The sequence below is a fragment of the Pleurodeles waltl genome, chromosome 10 (assembly GCF_031143425.1).
Source record: "Pleurodeles waltl isolate 20211129_DDA chromosome 10, aPleWal1.hap1.20221129, whole genome shotgun sequence".
Lineage (NCBI taxonomy): Eukaryota > Metazoa > Chordata > Amphibia > Caudata > Salamandridae > Pleurodeles > Pleurodeles waltl.
Window position 1 is genome coordinate 531,245,208 of NC_090449.1, and position 19,082 is coordinate 531,264,289.

General features: G+C 44.6%; 1 protein-coding gene across 2 annotated transcripts in view; it reads left to right on the plus strand.

Annotated features, from left to right (window-relative positions):
* The first annotated feature begins 8,608 nt into the window (after positions 1-8,608).
* Positions 8,609-19,082, plus strand: part of PTH1R (parathyroid hormone 1 receptor) — a 729,171-nt gene continuing 718,697 nt past the window's right edge. The window contains exon 1 of one of the 2 annotated variants that reach the window (XM_069210957.1): positions 8,609-10,354. In XM_069210957.1, coding sequence (XP_069067058.1) covers positions 10,280-10,354 — 75 coding nt within the window. In that variant the 5' untranslated portion in view covers positions 8,609-10,279. The remainder of the gene's footprint in view (positions 10,355-19,082) is intronic. The other variant, XM_069210958.1, reaches the window with a different exon arrangement.

The following is a 19,082-nucleotide window of genomic DNA, read 5'->3' on the forward strand; positions in this document are numbered from 1 at the left end:
CCTAACTGCTCGCCCAGACTACCACAAAACAGAGCATTAGGTGGTCTGCTTTTCACCCCTAGATACCAAGGTGAGGTTGCTTGGACTCTCTGCACAGTGCATGTCATTTTTGTACACTACTGTATATAGAGAATCAGCCTCCTACATCTTCTATCAAAAATATCACTCTGTGCATTTTGCTGGTTCGCAGTATTAGAAAAGTCAGGTAGTCAAGTCAGCCAAAAATTTTTCATAATGGAGGGGCAGAGCTATATTCTATGATGATGATGCCTCTGAATCATTAAAGCACAATGAAGAGGTGGAATAATAATGGTCAATGAAAGACATGTGATGTTGGTTGGCAAATGCAATGAGACCTAATACTTTCCAGCTATGCTGCACTGTCATAGGAACTGCTGTAATACTGTATAAATGAATTACAAGGCACAACATTGGAAGTTGGGGGTGGTCCATGACCATGGCCACTCTCTTGTTAACTGTTAGAGCATGAGCAAGAAAATGAACGCATTCTCAACAAACATACATGGTGAATATTATTTATAATACTAGCTTACGTGGGCCTGCAGTCTTCACAGTAGATAGTAAAGAACTAAAAACCTTTTGTTAGTCTTACAATACCACAAGATATATAGGGGAGAGGGAAAGATTACCAGCAAAGCAGAAGAAATCTAGAGATAGGTACAGACTGGAAAAAGCCAGCTACCAAACAAAAAACATGAAATAAGGAAAAGAAAAGATGATACAGGGGTAACTGGAGTTATACAGAAATTGGATAATGAATTGGAAAAAAGGAGACAGTATAAAAAATGCACAAGACAAAATTAAAGGTAGTATATAATAGTGGGCACAGATAAAAGTTAGAGAAATTGTAATAAGAAATGATAGGGCTTACTGGGATGAGTAAAGCCCTCAGCAGTGGAGCTAGTGGTCAGTGCCTCCTCCCCAGCCATTCCCAGACTTGTCTCTGTGCTGCCCCCTTCTTGCACGTGGATGCTGATGTAAGAAATAAAGAAGTTAAAAAATAGATTTGCGGTATAGTTAATCTTCACAAAATTATTATAACAGGCAAACGGAGTAACACTGTACTTATCTAAATCAGATCGCCTATGGTGCTAGTATCGACTATCTTTGAGTTGGCCCTACTAATCCTAAAATCCCTATACCCAAATTTCCTTAACAAAAACTATATTTGGAACTAATGCATTGTAATGAATGATCTTTGATTATAATCTAATTTCTCAAATCCCTTGATGGACCACCTCAGCCTCCCTTTTTTTCAATGCATAGATGCATACTAGTACTACACCCCCACTGTGAATGTGCTTGGTACTGTATGAGTTACATAAAGAAGGTCACAGAGAATGCAAACTAACTGATGTCACTAATTCACTATGGTGACAGAAGGACAGAGGAGTCTGCAATTGCTTCTTAAATAATCAGTCAAAGTGAGTGCCAACAAGTGTGATTAGGTAGCATTGAGCACCTGCCTAGCTCATACTGGATCACATAATATTCTTAATGTAAATTCTGAGTGTGAGCAGCATGCTATTTGGAAAAACGTTAGAATTGTAGAACAAAAACACGACAAATGATTAATACTCCCTGAGCCCTGTAATCTCAATGCCTAGAAGGTCGAGCAGGTCCTGCTCCCGCTCTAGGATATCTGCCCTGCGGTGTGTCAGCTGCTGGGTGGTACTCTGGACTTGGCTGATGTGCCGCACACACCTGCACAAACTCCCAAAACACTGCTAGTACTCCTGCAGGGAGAATCCACTGCCAGGCCTGCCCCCTGCTGCCAGCACGGAGGGGAGGTGGTACTGCATGAAAAAAACAAGCGCTGCCACCTCCACCTCAGAAAAGATTGCCAGGCGTTGCATCCCTTGGTGGCACTGCCATCTGCAAGGTAGGTGAGTGCTGAGGCTACCTGTTCGGGGGCCTGGCGAAGCCACTCCCCTGGTCACCCTGCTCTGCCATGGTGCTGGGTGGGGTAAAGAAAAGGAAGGAAGGAAGGAAGGAAGAAAGGAAGGAAGGAAGGAAGGAAGGAAGGAAGGAAGGAAGGAAGGAAGGAAGGAAGGAAGGAAGGAAGGAAGGAAGGAAGGAAGGAAGGACCACTCTGCTGTGTTCAACATAGCACGACTATGTGAGCTTCACCCAGGTCTACTGTTGACTCAATGGGTCACTTTCACAAAGGCATTTATGAGCATGAGAAGTAGCAGTATAACATGAGTACTCTTTTATGTGTTTGTCTATTCCTCTGTGACTTGGCCCTGAAGCTCCCATCTCCAAATTAGCAAAATGCAAAGAGGGAACAGTCCTTTCTAAATGTACTAACTGTATATGAATATACTCACTTTATTCCCATTTTAGATGATTTTAAGTCAATTGGCAAAAACATGTAACAGTACATAATACAATACTACAGGAGTACTTCTTTACGTGCTCCAAAATGCCTCTGTGAATAGGACTTTTAGTCTGCACCTTTGATCTTACTTTGTATTCTAATGACTAATGCACTGGCATAGCCTTTCCCTTTTTCTCCTGTATTTAAATTAACTTTAAAATATAAAGTCTGGACTCTCAGATGAGTGATTTGGAGAATAATGTGAAGTACATTGTGGTGGGGGTAAACAGTAAACTTGCACTGCTTGAAGCAGCTGCAGCAAATGTGCTGGAGCTTCTAAACAAACTCATCAATAGCACCAGTACAGGCAACATGCAGAGCCCACATACTTCTAACAGGAGCATAATTATTGAGACACGTTCAACTTCCCTAGCTGATAAAACTGAGTGACCAGAGAGGAACCACACTGTGCAAAAAAATTGACCTCTCAGGCTGACCATCACTACCCTTCAGGCGGAAAGACCTCCAGGAAAATGATGGGTCAAGCTCCTTCTCAGAATGATGTATTGCAAGGAAGCAAGCTACGGGGAAGGGTCATTAATACACAGTGTGATGTGTTCATGTATTATAGCCACCTCCCCACAAGATACTGTGCATCTCTCACCTGAAACCACGTCATATGTGCTGATTTCGAAGGGGGGGCCCGTCTTGAACCCCACATTAAAGGAGTCCTGCTAGGAGCTCAAAAATAAAGTAGTCCACTGGTTATCACAAAGGATTTGCAATGTGAAACAAGTGCCTAATGAAATTATGGCTATGAGGAAAGTTCAGTGGGCAAGTAATACCAGGAAATCTAATGAGGGGATTGTGTTGTTTGAATTTTCAAAACCCTAAATTAGTTAAATATATCATATTGACTCTAAAAAAAATACAATATGGTGGCGTCTGCATGGGGGCAATGTTGAAGTCGAACTGCTAGGGATTTTTTATAAACCTGAACAATTTTTACTGCATAATACACACCCTAAGCTTAAGGAAAGGGCCATGAGCTGCATCAAGATGAAAGCTACAGAGTGGCCATCAACAACCAGTTTGCCTCCCTTGAGTGCCTGGAAGAAATAGATTGACTCTTCACTCTAGATAGGAAAATAGGAGTAGGAGGAAATATCCTCCAGGTCAATGACGTGTAACACCTCTCAACAGTGTTTGGCTACAGATAATCTAACTGCCAATCTACGTGGTACTTTTGAAGTTACAGCACTGTTATGGAAAATCAGAGGTTTGGTAATTATGTTTTCCTAAAAGGACTGGTATAGCTGTAGTAAGCTAGCTCAGCTTTTGTATTTACAAAGTACATGGCTGGTAGACAATATTTTTTTGGATGGTTTTTAAGTTGAGTGTAAGCGTACTACCTCTTGTATACTTTTAAGTATACTTCTGTAGGCTTCCCGCTATTTCATTTGTTATTTTTAGTGTCATTTAAAAATCCTTGCGTGCTAGTATTCAGTCATGCCTCTTTGTCCCTCCTTCTTCTGTGTGGGAGCAGGGACCAGCTACTGTATAATTACGCTTTGTCCTGGTTATCTGGTCTGAAGAGGACCTTTTTATTTTCTTTGTTTCCTGCTCCTGTCCAGGGAAGCTTCCCTTTCATTGGAGAGCATTATTCCTCTGAGCTTAGCTGTAAACAAGGCTATAAATCAGGCTATCTTGGTCACATTTGGTCTTTGTGGGCTCTCTGTACCCTTTCTCAGCTGCCTGGCTCCCGCCCTTCCTTGGCTTGGATTTTCATTTCCAAGTGTGCCTGCCTGTATGCTGAGAACAAAAGTGGAAGATCACTTGTAATTGCTTATAGCCTAGGCACCCAGCTGTACCAGGGCTCTGCAATCCTTAGTGACAGTGCCCACTTCTGCTCCTTACTGGGATCCCACTCACAGCTCCATCAGTGCACCTCAGTTCACACACTCCAAGCCCTTAGCAGTGCCAGGGCCAGTGCCAAGAACACCACACATGATGTCTGCCACAGCACCTCAGTTCTTGCTGTCAGTACACTCAGCTGCTCCAGTACTGGGACCACCGCGAGCACAGCTCCATCAGTGCACCTCAGTTCGCACACTCCAAGCACTCAGCCGTTCCAGTGCCAGGAACTCCAAACATGCTGTCTGGCAGAGCACCTCAGTTCTTGCAGTCAGTACACTCTGCTGCTCCAGTACTGGGACCTTGGGCACAGCTCCATCAGTGCACCTCAGTTCACACACTCCAAGTCCTCAGCTGTGTCAGTGCCAGGAAGCCAACACATGATGTCTGCCACAGTACCTCAGTTCTTGCTGTCAGTACACTCTGCTGCTCCAGTACTGGGACCACTGTGAACACAGCTCCATCAGTGCACCTCAGTTCGAACACTCCAACCCTCAGCCATTCCAGTGCCAGGAACTCCACACATGCTGTCTGCCAGAGCACCTCAGTTCTTGCAGTCAGTATACTCTACTGCCCCAGTACTGGGACCACCTCATGCGCAGCTCCATCAGTGCACCGCAATTCACACACACCAAGCTGTCAGTGTTGCCAGGAACCCCACACACGCTGTCTGCCAGAGCACCTCAGTTCTTGCAGTCAGTACACTCTGCTGCTCCAGTCCTGGGTCCACCTTTCGCACAGCCCCATCAGTGCACCTAAGTTCAAACACTCCAAGCCCTCAGCCGTGCTGGTGCCAGAACCCCACACGTGCTGTCTGCCAGAGCACCTCAGTTCTTACAGTCAATACACTCAGCCGTTCCAGTACTCGGACCTCGGGCACAGCTCCATTAGTACACCTCAATTCTACCCCGGCGAGGTCACTTCCTTTCCTATAGTGGGACCCCACTCACATACAGTTCCATAACAGCAGCTCAGTTCTAATATTCAGTCCCGCAGTCAAGCCACTACTGGAACCAAGAGAGCAAACCATAGCTCAGCAAGTGCACCTCAAGTCTAACATCGAACACCACTGTTGATGGGAAGCACTACAGCTCAGCCAGAATCAATCAATTCTAGCATTCAGTGTGCATTTCTTCTCAGTCCTAAGGCTCAGGCACACACCCTTCAGGACTCCTTGCTTCTGTGGTTCAGAGGCAATACCACTCCTACACTGGGCCCCACTCTCAGCTTCACCAGGGCACCTCCAAGCTAACACTTGGCAACACTGGCACGCCAATAATAAGTTCCACACATAGCTCCATTAACATACCTCACTTCTGACCATGTGTGCCCATTACTATTCCAATACTGCAGCCCAGACACAACTTTGTCAGTGCACCTCAACCTTAACCTGCAGAGCTCCATAATTCCAATAACAGGAATTAAATTGTGCTCTGTTTCTCATTCCTCACCTGCTGCCTTTCTGTTAATCCAGCACTGGGCTGGGACACAGCTCTGTCTATACCCCTAATCCTGATATGAAGTGCTCCAAAATTGCTGTATTGGGGTTCACATACAACTCTGCTAATGTACCTCCTGCTGTTCTGCATTGTTCCTTGCTGTTCCACACTCTGACTTCTGTTTGAGGACCTGAGGGAGTCAATTATATCTATTCTTAGCGGGCATCTTTATTTGGGAGGGTCTGTTTCACCTATCTTACTCTGTTCTTTCCTTTACACTGTTTACTCTCAATGTTTTCTTTCTCCCCCACGTTTCTCTTTCCATCTTTCCAGCTCCTAAAATCCACACATTAACAGTTTTACTCTTTCTTTCAAATGTTTATTTGTACTCCTCTCCCTTTTTTAATTTCCCTCTTCCTCTTGCTACCTCCTCTTTCAAACTCGCAAAAACGTAGTTATTTCTTTCCTTGTTTCGTTCCTCACTTTTTTTATCAGGCACTCATTCTATCACTATTTTTCTCTTCCCTTCATGCTTTTTTATCATTTTTTATTTGCTCTCTCTTTTGACTTGGTATGCATTCTTTCACTTATTTTTAGATATTTCTTCCTTCCTTTCTCTAGTGTTTTTTTATCTTTATCTGTCAATTCACGTTTTCCTATAAATCCCTCTTTTTCCCGTCTATATGTGGAAGCCACAAGTTACTTGTTGGGACACGAAGTGTCAAAGTGGTTTTCCCATTCTGTGTGTCAGTACATATATGCCCTGGTTCTTTCACTGCTTGTTTCTCTCACCATCTCTCTTTTTTCTCTAATGTTAATTTTTCTCTTTCTTTTCACACTTCTTTCATATTTTTCCTCTTTATCTTTCATTCGCTAGCTTCCTTCCTTTTTTTCTTTTGTCTCACACGTTTCCTCTATTCCTTCTTTTAGTTGTTTTCATTTTCTCGTTCTTTCTTTCCCTTTTTTCTTTTATTTCTTTGCAACCCCTTCTCTTTTTCCCTTTTGTCTGTTGTATTCCTTTTGCTTCTATTTTTCTGCATCATCCGCTTTGTCTCCTCAATGGAGCAACAGGTGCAGTGGCACCAAGGCCCAGAGACCTATGGACCTCACTCAACTCTAATTACTGCTGTGTTTTCCTACCAAAATTGAAGTCAACCATTTTCCTTTCTTACTCCAGGGCCCATGACACCGTTACTCCACCACTTGTCCTCTCCATCTTTATTCCCGACTCCCTCTTTCCTTTCACCCTCCAATCCGTCCCAAATGATATTTTTGTTATGAAGTTTTGAGCATTACACTCTAATGCCAAAAGTTTATTTCTGATGAAGATTTATATGATAATTGTATATGTTTTAAGATGGAGGAAAAGGGTAAATGTAAGTGCTTTTTTAGTTAAATGCTGGGCCACTGGAATTAGTTAGCAGGAAACGATGAAATTATGAGGCAGGATTGACCAATTTATGTGGCAAGAAAAGTTCAGTTATGAAATTACAGTGCCAATAGCTCTAACTCAAGAAAATGCGAGACCTGTTGGACAGCAAATGCTTGTTTATCTTGCGCTGCTAATGCATCTCCGTTGAGTGTAGGGAGGACAAAGGAAGTCTTCTTGTTATAGTATCGATTATATTACCATTGAAAGGGCTAAAGACATTTTTAGATTCACTGTTATCAATGTGTACTACTAATCATTGAAGACAACCCTGATATATTGATAAGTAATTTTTGTGCTAATTAATACATGTGATGCTTCTTGACTGAGTGTAGTCACCACATTGGAAAAAGATTTAGATACTTTTCTCCAGAGCAAATGATATCTTCCTAGTCTGGTCTGGGGACTTCAATATCAGCAGATGCTCTCTTCCTTCTAAAGCGGTGTTGGTTTTAACTGACATGTAGGGCGAGCGGTTGGAGCACTTTCGTCATTCGTCTTTTGGCAAAGATTTGAATAACTTGATGATCAAGTATAACTTAATCATCACCAATGTTTATAATAGTGGCAGTGATAAGCTGCCACTCACTTTTATTGGACGAGGTGCTAAGATCATATATTGGTCTCAGTTAACCATAAGATTCTCCCAGTTAACTTCAGTGTCAACGAAAGCTGTGTAAGTGACCATAACCCGGTAGTGCTTACTGGATCAATGCACTTACAACAACATATGCAGCTATCCAGTATATCAAATATCAAAATTGACAGGCAGAACATTTTGGGCTGGGATTCACTGATCGCTTTTTAACCGTTTTAAGGAGGTAATTTTATATTGGTACTTAAAGCTGGATGTTCTTTTATGGTTTATTATGTACCTTAAACCAAATAAAGATTTGCTGACGATGATGAACTTTAAAATTGTCTTGCATGTCGGCACTGTTGGAAATCACAGCCCTAGAGCAGAAAGTGTATGCTCGTGTACGCGTGTGAGAGCAATGTTCATGGCCATACAACACATATATTGAAAAGGCTTGCATTATCAAACAGCTCTTATTTTTATTCCACTCACTAAATATTGGCACGAATCAGCTTGACACCCGGGTGGTTATTTTCTGCTAAGCCGTTTTAACAGCTGCCAGCCCATGCGGTATTCTGTCCTGGTGTGTGTGGTTTACTATAAACGTGCTCCACCCAAACCAAATAAAAACACCCACTGCTGAATTGTACAAAAGGGGACATACTTTGTACGAACTGGAAAAAATAACCCAGTCATTTGCAGATGCCAGCGAAGGCAACACTGCAATTTTCCAGCAGAGACTCAATGTATCATTAGGAGAGTTGAGGTCTGAGCAAGAAAGAACGGGAGGGGCAGCGGTGGTGGTGGGTAAACATGGATTTCAGTGACTGGAGGTCACGTGCCTCTCAGCGACCGACCAATGGGATTCTTACCATGCTGCCTTTATACCTGCCTCTCGCCAAGGAGCCACACACGTCCACTCAGACCTACAGAGAGAGAGAGAGAGGGCGCGCGAGAGGGGGAGCCCAGAGCATCGGCAGCGAGAGTTTCTGACAGGAAACCCTCCTCTGCCTACGCTCCACAGAGGGTCCCTTTTCATAAAGTAGCTGAAGGCACCTATTCAGGGCTGCGGTTGTGTGCACCCAAACACGAGGAAATCTGCTCAGATCGAGCAAGCTGCAGTAGCCGTTACCTTCTCTGCTGCTCTCCTAGTTTTGTTGTATTTTTTTACTTTCATTTTATGTGAGCTGCAGCGTGAATACTTCCCTCGCGCAAAAGTGCATTAATTTGTACATACCTAGGTTCCGTTCCATCTAAATTTGCCATCACGGTCCACGGAAGCAAACCACCACTCAGGAGGAAAAAGAAGCAAAGTAAGGAACAGAAGCAAAAAAGGCACAGCGGTGTGTTTCGTCGTCTCTGCAGCTCCAAAACCAATCGCTGTTTCCAAAGGAACGCACGCTTGGACTTTGCTTTTTTTCATTAAACAAACACGCCAAGCCTTGCAGCGGTGATCCTGTCCCTAAGGATCCATGAAAGAACTTAACTAGCAGCTGAGCTGGGACGCAGGCTGGTGAATCCGAGGAGCTCGTGAGCTCAATAAAGTTGAGCTTCAGTATTGCTCCTGCTGCTGGGATGGACTGAACGCACTGGTTCCAGGGTATTCTGTATCTTTTCACAGCATCACTTTTCCCATTCCGGAAAGACTTATCATTCCATCCTACATCTCTATATACAGAAGTGGCAGCTTTCCCGGATGGGCATCATAATTGTCGACATGTTTTGGTCTAAACCAAAGTTGCATGCCCTGGAGTTGGCTGTGGCATGCTTCTGTTGAGGTGCAGCTTAGAAACCTGCGAAAAGCCAGTCCTGTCCCTGCGACGACTGATGCGCATGCTCTCGGGACTTCCTCCGACATCTACTCAGAATATCATTCCGCTTGGAACATCATCAACTCACTCGCGAACTTCGACGACTCTGGTATGTTTTTGTTTCCTCCACCATCCTGGCACATTGTGGATCTACACCACAAAATCTTTTTCTGAGACAACTTGAGCACTATACTCTCGCAAGGCACACATCCCCTGCGCTGACGTCTGGGAAAGGAGCCTGCGCACAGTTTGGGTGACTGTCTTATTGCTCAAAATCCAAGTTACCCACCATGGTTCATTCATCTTAAAATACAAACTCGCGCAATTATCTACAAGTCTGTGCGACTAAAAGTTTGTGAAGAACCCCCTGATCGCCTTTCTGCCGCATTTTGTGAAGTTCAGAACACCAGGCCGCCTTGATAAAAAACAGGAAACGTAGTAAGACTTTTCGACATATGGATGTGATTTTGTTTCTCAGACGGCCGGCTAAACTTGCACAAGGGGGGCATGCAGCCGAGCACTGGCCAGCTTGCCGCTAATTAATTGTTTCCGAGACCTCCTGGTTGTCCTTCGAATTTTGTTGTTGGTGAAAAGTCAAACTGGGTCCCAGAAATGAGAAAAAGAGGCAAGGGTATGAGCTTTCTATCCCAAAGCCTGCTTGGCTCGCGGGCGCCTTAAAAGCGCGAGCAGCGACGACGTTAAGTGACTGGTCCGCTGAAGAAGCCCCGTCCCTCGCAAGCGTCTGGATGCAGGCTTAGTCCCTTGGATATGGGCGCTTCTCTGGTCTCTCACAGCCTGCGGTTAATGCTCCTGTGTTCGGTCTTCAGCTCTGTCTATGCTATGGTGAGTCAACGCTCCGTTCCTTTTCTTCCTAGTTGTATCATGTTGCCCTGGTTCGGCTATGCTGCATGCGTGTTTAATTTGGTCACCCGTGCCTTGCTGCGCAGCAAGAGCACGCCGACTCGTCTGCAATTAAGTATTCACCCTCCGAGTCAATGAATGAAAAAACGAATGAATGATTGAAAGATGAATTGTGAACTTGGTTTGTCTACTTTGGAGTGTATCTACATGCAGTGCTGTCCACGCTCAAGGTCCTGGTGCCACTAAGTGTCTGCTTACTTTCAGCTAGCTGCCTCTTGATACTTGGCTGGGCAGTAGGTTTTGATTTGATGAGCGGAGGGAGCATGGTGGTGTAGTCACTGATCTGGTTGTCTGCGTTCTTTGTCAGATTTACTTTGGTGGAGAATATCTAACATAACCTCCTAGCCAGTGCTTGAAATGGAAACACAGAAGTGTGGGGACGCTCTACCCCAGAGTACCCGTTTGCTTCTAAGAAGTGCCAGTACTCTCCCATTAAATGTATTGCGCGAGTGGTGAGAAGTGCAGGTAGTCTTCCTTTCAAATTAAAGAAGTGTTTGAAATCACTTCCCGGAAGCCCCTGAAAATTTAAAGCACTAAACCTAGAATAACAGAGTAATTTAACTTATCTTTGTGCCTTTTGAAACTACGTTCCGTCTGTGTGTTGCTGTCCAGATAGGGTTTTGTGGTACCATAGATAAAAATTACATGTTGAGGCCCCATCTCTAACAATGGAGTCAAAATTGATGCTTCTCTTAGCCATAGGCCGCCCCTTAACTGTGACGCCATATGCTGCTACCCACTGTAGCATTTATGTAGGATTTTCCCTGTCAGAGTATCTGTTATGAAAAAGGTACACATTGGGATTAGTTTTAAAAAGACACGTTTCAACAATTTTCTGATTTGTTTTCCAAGGATCGTGGTAAACCTGCAACTCAGAAACATGGACATATGATACTCTGGCATCTTTTTCTGAAGGGATTTTCTATTTCGCTTTCCATGCTTCGAAGTTTACGCAGGAGCATGCCTCCAGCACATGGTGGGCAAGAATCTTACACACAGGAGAATAGAAAAATATTTAACCTTGTCCTTTCTGCCGAAGCCCTTGTGAGGAAATGCACCCTTCAAAATGTATTTTGTGCTTTAAGTGAGCAGGTTCTGTTGATACTGAGTTCCTGCTCTTATGTGAAAGAGCATTTATAAAGTGCTTCCAAGCGCTTTGCATAGGGGTGAAATACTTTCAATGGGAGGATACTGTTACTTTTCATCATCAGCACAATATTTGAATACGATGGTGTAAGCACTTTGCATTAGGAGAGAAGTGCTTGTAATAGGAAGGTATAAACACTCTTAGCAGGGGTGCATAACTTCAATGGGGTCGTTATGGCCACTTCTCTGTAGAAGTGCGTTGATGTTAATGTGATATTACTGGGACTTTTTAGTAGAGGTACAGTGCTTTCAACATATGGGAATTAAATATCTCAGGAACAATGCATTTTCCAATAGCCAGGTAGCAGAAGCACTTAGTAGGGCACAAGTTCTTTCAATGGTCTGTATAGACGTTTTCAGCAAGTGTGAAATACTTTTGGTAGGAGTTTAAGGGCATTTATTAATAAGGGTGCAATACTTCCAAGTCAGGGGAAAGGTGGCTCTCCCTAGCTGGGGTACAATACTTATAATGTTCGTGCACTTGCACGTTTTAGTAGTGCAGTTGTTACTTTCAGTGGAAGGTCATTTCCACTTTTCATCATTTGTGCAATATTTCCAATAGCAGTGGTTTGACACTTCTCAGTAGGTATACTCAATTTCAGTGGGGTTGTCTTAATTTCAATTGACAGTGTTGGTACTTCTCAGGAAACGTGTCATATTTCCATTGAAAAGGTATCTTCACTAATCAGTAGTTATGCAATGGCTTCAATGAAAGTGTAATGGATTTCTTCACTGGGAGTGTTATACTTTCCATGGGAGCGCATTTGTACTTCTCAGTAAGAGTGAAATAATTATACTGAGGGTATATCTCCACTTCTCGTGATACTTTTAATCCTATTAGCACCTCGCAGCGGTGGTGTGATATTTTCAATGGGATGGTATCTGCACTTCCCAGCAGTTGTGCAACACTTTAAAAATAAGTGCATTGGTACTTTTAGTGGAGGTGCTCTTACTTTCAATGGGAAGATTGCTGCAATTCTCAGTAAGTGTGCAATGCTTTAATAGGAGCATCAGTGTATTGGCACTTCTCAGTAAGAGTGTGATACATTCAATGATAGGGTATCTGCACTGTGCAATGCTTTCAAAGTGAGCGTATTGGCACTTCTAAGTAGAGGTGCTGTAAGTTTCAATGCAGAATGTTGTTATCTGAGCAGAGGTGCAATGATTTTAATATGTGTGTGTGCACTTCTCAGTAAGAGTTGGATACCTTCCATGGGCGGGGTATCTGCACTTCTCTGCAGGGGTTCAGTAATTCTATGTAGTGTTTCTTTACGTCTCAGTAAATATGTGCTACTCTCAGTGGGATGTATCAGGCTTTTTGCAGTAGAGGCATGATCTTTTTTTCAATGGAAGCGTGTCTACAGTTCTCCGTAGTTGTGCGATACTATCGATGGGAGGGCATCCCCGTGTCTCAGCACGTGTGTATTGCTTTATTTGGGAGTGTAATGACACTTCTCAGTAAGAGTGCGATACTTTCAATGGGAGAGTATCTGCATTTGTCAGTAGACTTGTGATGCTTTCAATGGGAGGGTATCCGCACTTAGCAGAAGAGGTGTGATATTTTCAACGAGACAGTATCTGCAATTCTCTGTTGGTGTGCAGTGCTCCCAATAGGAGTGTCCTGGCACTTTTCATTAACAGAGTGACACTTTTAATGGGAGAGTATTTGCACTTTCCAGTGGGTGTGCAGTGCATTTGTTGGGAGGTTGCCTACACTTAGCAGGTGAGAATCGTTTTCAGAATATATTAGTACATCTCTGTAGTGCGGCTGTTACTTTTAAAGTGAGGATACCTGCTCTTCTCAGTAGGCGTGCAATACTTTCAACGGGGGCATATTGGCCGTTCTCAATCGAGGTGTGATGCTTTACACGGGAGAGTATCTGCACTTTTAAGGGGTTGTACAAGACTTTCAAAGTGGGCACTTGCACTTCTAAGAAGAAAGCAGCTATTTAGCATACTCGGTACCAGGGTGTGTATCTTTATGTTTCCAACAGAGAGTATATGGTTAGCCTCAACTCATGCATTGCTCTGTACGTGGTAAAGTTATATTTTTGGTGTCTCAAATCTGTTTCGGGTAGCAGTGTTTCTGCTTTATCAGTGCAGTATTCAATTAGCAGGATCACTAAATGATCCTGCTGGCTCGTGAGTAATTAGGACAGTGATTTATGTGTTCTGGTGATGTTTGTGTTTTTGCAATTAAACAGGGCGCATGAAAAATTGATAATGTGATAATTAAGTGATCTGCCCCTAGCGAAAGTCTGCATGAGGTTTACAGTACAGCGCTCAGAATTGTTTTGTAGCACTACACAAAGCAATCAATGACTCGCTTGAAAAGTATTCCTGACCGCACACTATCGAATCTGCTTACAGATATATCCTCTTAGAGTGGCAGAAGCGTTATATAAAACACTCACATTATATCAAAGTACAATCGGTGAACCTCTGACTCATCCCTCACAGAGAACGAGACAGCGTTGCATATTTCCCAACAGTCTCCAAACATGCCAGTGCACCTAACCGAAGTCAGTCGCCCAACTAACACCAGTCCTGGCCAGAAAGAGCGTGACTCTCTGTAATGCTAGGTAGCGAAAATAGAATGTGTTGATATTTTGAGCACCCGTGTGCAGGATGCATGGTCTGCTGCTGTCACATTCCAAAAGTGAGGTTTTTCAGCGGGTTAACCTTCCACCCAGACTGCGTCCTGCATGCTTCACAAGCCTTTCCCCAAATCCAGGCCATTGTAGACCTTTTCCCAGAGAAGGGGCCGGTAACCGCCTGCTTATGCAAGTGCACTTTTAAAAAATAAGCGTGGATGTGCTTGCTTATTCACCAATTTACTTCTGAAAGTGGAAAGTTTGAAACTGTCTTGAATAGCCACCTGAAAATCTTAGTATTTGATGGCAAAGCCTGGAATCTCGTGACGCGTTGCTACTGTAGAATTATGTAAATATATATGTGTGTATGTACGTAGAGTGATGGCTATGATATATATCGATGTATCAGTTCCACGTGGCATTTCTTAAACACGAACTCGTATGTAGCCAACAATCGAAGCTTTCTTTAATGGGCACAGAAAAGCACTAATTTGTGTTTAATTGGGTGAAATACGGCAATGTAGGGTGGCTTCTACTGTTCTTCCTTTTCCAGATTCCAAGCCTCACCCTTTATCATCCACCTGAAAAGTCTTGGGGCACCATATAAAGAGCGTGAGCATATTAGTCCATGAGTGTAGAGGTCACGGAGCTGGGGCACGTGCGTAATGGTGAGAGCTATCCTGGGATACATGGGCAGAGATAGCATGGAAATAGAGACGCTAGGACTGACGAGGAAGATTGGAGGCTCACGGACGGTCAATATGAGGGGTCGGGTGGCACATGGACCCACGGTGCGAGAGGTTTGGAGGTTAAAGACACGCATTGTGAGGGGCTCATTCAGCCACGTAACCATACAGTCAAGGGTGATTTAGAGCCTACTGAGAGTCAATATGCAGACCAAATAAGAAAGCCATATCTATCTATCTATCTATCTATCTATCTATCTATCTATCTATCTATCTATCTATCTATCTATCTCAAAATTAGTGTGGGGAGACGGGTGCTTGTACAGGCATGATATGATCTGAGGCTACATTTAGACACTGCCAAAGTGTTGGACAGGTGCACAGACAATCTGAGTATTGCACACGGACAGGCGTCAGGAGCTGTGGCCGATTGACCCACACTGCTCGAGGCATGAGGGTCCAAGGTCCAAGCATGACGAGCTTCAGCCACATTAATGGCAGTGGAAGTTGCTTGTGGATAGTGGGTAGTAAATGTTTAGAATGTGGCTCAAGCAGGCGCTCTGAGGAGCTGGGTTACCTTTACCAAGAATGTGCATAACATTGTGTTCATGCACAGACAATGGGAGGAGATTTGGGCACATGGTAGGACAGTGAGACTGGCATCAGATGCAAGTGCCATGTGAACAACTTAGGCATGTGCACAATTACTATGAGGAGCTTGAGGCACATGAGCTATGAGGAGTTTAAGACAGTCAGAGACAATGTGAGGGACTAGGTGCACATGAACCGTGTGAAAAGCTTGTGACATACACACTGCCAGAGATGAGGAGCTAGGTGCATGTGAACAGGATGAGGAGCTTACAACACGTGCATAGGCAGCGCACAAAGCTAGATGGACATGAACCATGTGACAAGCTTTTAACACATGCACTGTCAGAGTTAGGAGCTAGGTGCACATGGACCATGTGAAGAGTTTGCAACATATGCACTGCCAGCGTGAGGAGTTAGGTGCCGGGGAACCATATGAGGAGCTTGCGACATGTGCACAGCCAGTGTAAGGAGCTGGGTGTTCATGAAATGTGTGAAGAGCTTGCGACACATGCACTGCCAGCGTGAGGAGTTTGGTGCACATGAAACGAATGAGGAGTTTGTGACACGTGCACCTACAGTATGAAAAGAGAGGCACGCATGAACCATGTGGAGAGTTTGAGACCCGTGCTCAACTGTGAAAAGATTGGGACATATGGAAAGGTAGTTTGAGGAATGTGATTCACGGTCAACAACTTGAGTCTAGTAAGTAGAAGGAGTGAAACGTTTGTGACACGTACAAAAAGTGATTTTTTTGAGCCATTTTGATAGACAGTGTGGAGTTTGAAAGAAGGTACGGGGACAAACAGTAGCTTGGTCACTTGGGCACGTCAACTATTTGAGGCACATGGACACTGTATGCCATTTGAGGCATATAGTGAGGAGATCGAAGCTCATTCAGACATTGTGGCTAAGGGACGATTAATAGACAGTGTGAGCAGAATGTGGTACTTGGAGAGAGTGAATTTCTTTAGAAATATTCACAGGAAGGATGTGGTGATCTAGGCACATGCACATTTTAAGGAGCTTTGGTACCAGGGACAAAGTGTGAACATCTGAGGCATAGGTGCTGTGTATGGCATTTGAGGCACATTTGCAGGCAGGGAGGAACTTACAGCTAGCACCAAACATCACCTGGAGATAGGGGAAAACTAACAGAGTATGGGAGGAGCTTGTGGCTCATAGACAGACTTGGGCGGTCATTCTGACCCTGGCGGTCAAAGACCGCCAGGGCGGAGGACCGCGGGAGCACCGCCGACAGGCCGGCGGTGCTCCAATGGGGATTCCGACCGCGGCGGTAAAGCCGCGGTCGGACCGGCAACACTGGCGGTCTCCCGCCAGTGTACCGCCGCCCCATTGAATCCTCCAAGGCGGCGCAGCTTGCTGCGCCGCCGAGGGGATTCCGACCCCCCCTACCGCCATCCAGATCCCGGCGGTCCGACCGCCGGGAACCGGATGGCGGTAGGGGGGGTCGCGGGGCCCCTGGGGGCCCCTGCAGTGCCCATGCCACTGGCATGGGCATTGCAGGGGCCCCCGTAAGAGGGCCCCTAAATGTATTTCACTGTCTGCTGCGCAGACAGTGAAATACCCGACGGGTGCAACTGCACCCGTCGCACAGCTTCCACTCCGCCGGCTCGATTCCGAGCCGGCTTCATCGTGGAAGCCTCTTTCCCGCTGGGCTGGCGGGCGGCCTGAAGGCGACCGCCCGCCAGCCCAGCGGGAAAGTCAGAATTACCGCCGCGGTCTTTCGACCGCGGAACGGTAACCTGACGGCGGGACTTTGGCGGGCGGCCTCCGCCGCCCGCCAAGGTCAGAATGAGGGCCCTGGAGTGCTTTTGGGGGAATGATGGACGGCACATTGAGCTTGATTTTCACTGTAGATCACTTTGGGCCAGATGTACCAAAGGGTTTTACCCATTCTGTGTCTATGGGAAAATGTGTTTGTACATATGGCCCTTTGTCATTTAGATATTTTGTTTTCATCATCCTTAAGTTCTCAAGCACAAGAAGCAGCACCTGATGCATTCAAGGTGTGTTGTATTAGAAAACTATCTTGTTTTATAGGCCATTTGTACCTTCCATGTGACACAGTGTGGTGACACAAAACCTGTTAATACCACAGTATGAAGCCAATCCAATAGGATCGGCGTCAGCTGCTTTGTTTTCACATTGCTTTTGCAAATGTTTAATGTTGGGGAGCCGCCAGTTCCTTGCTAATATTAAAAAACACCTAAAAGAAAAAATTATATTTTGGTCTAAAAAACATATGCATTGCTATGTTAACCTATGGCATTACGGGAACAACCTTGTGTGTGGGTATGCTCCTGTAAAAGAGCAGAGACTGCTGTGTTTCATAATAAAGGTAGCTGATGAACGAAGTGGATTAACCAATAGTCCCATGCTGATAGCTACGGTGGGAGGAAGACACATGTGAATGGTGCAGCTACAGACCAATAGACGAAGAGGGCTAAGCTCTTTTAAGTAAATGCATTAAATAAATAATTTTAGTGAAATAGACAGGTCTTCACGAACACAGGAATACAACTATTACATGTCAGATTAATAAAATTTGGATCATTTTGCAATGAGAAATCCTTGACTTATTCTGATTCAGTATGTTCAACAAACAACATAGTTACACACTGGTAAGTCTGGAACGACATTGGACACTCCAGAGTAAATGTTAATTTCTATCTGTTTTTTAATTGGGGCATTCAAAATTACCTGAATGTCTAATACAGATGTGAAGTGGAAGAACTGGGTTATAAACATATTTTATGCTGGCTCTAGTGTTAAAAAGATAGTGGAAACTGTGCCCAAATGCTCTGGTAGTAAATAAAGTGTGTGCATGGAGAAACAGGCCAATAGATATACTGCATGACTATTGTATAGGCTCCATGCAGAGTTTTGCAGTAAAAGCGTAATGCTAACTTGAATACTAGAGGTGAACTTGCTGAAAACTTGAGATATTTTGCTTGTGGGGGCTGTAGAGGATCCTCCTGAGTTGCATTTTGCTTTTCATTTTGTTTCACAGGTTTAATAAACTGGACTTTCAGCTCCACCAAGGGCTGGATCTCTGCTATGGCAGAGGAGCATCGGCCAACTGCTGAAAGCAGAAAAATTAAGGTATAATAAAAGTATTTTATTATCCCTTTATTTTTCCGGTTACGTGGGGACGGGGGGGGGAGGTGGAGGCGAGGCCAGCATCCTCCACGTCAACAAGTGGAGTAGGAAAGGTGGTGTGCTTCTAAGTGTGCATGTCAGTTGTTTGACCGGCCATCCGAGGCCAACCAAACTGACATATGCACTTAGAACTCTCCACTCAGCTGTGTAGTAGAGCCGGGTGGAGACCGAGCACAGTGTCCCACTCCCTCTCTGAGTGGCATTTCACTCCACGTGCTGCCCCCGCACCCATCACTCTACACGCTGCCCCCGCACCTCCCACTCTGTGCACTGAGCCCCCCTCCACTCTTTCCTGCAGCAGCCGCTACTGAGCTCCACAAATGGGATATCAGTTCCCTAGTTCAGCATTTATAGGTGGTTTAGTTTTACAAAATGGCTCTGAAAGCAAACAGATTAAGTGCATCTAGGATGCCTGTGAAATATTCGGAAGGCCACTAGAATTATGTGGCAATG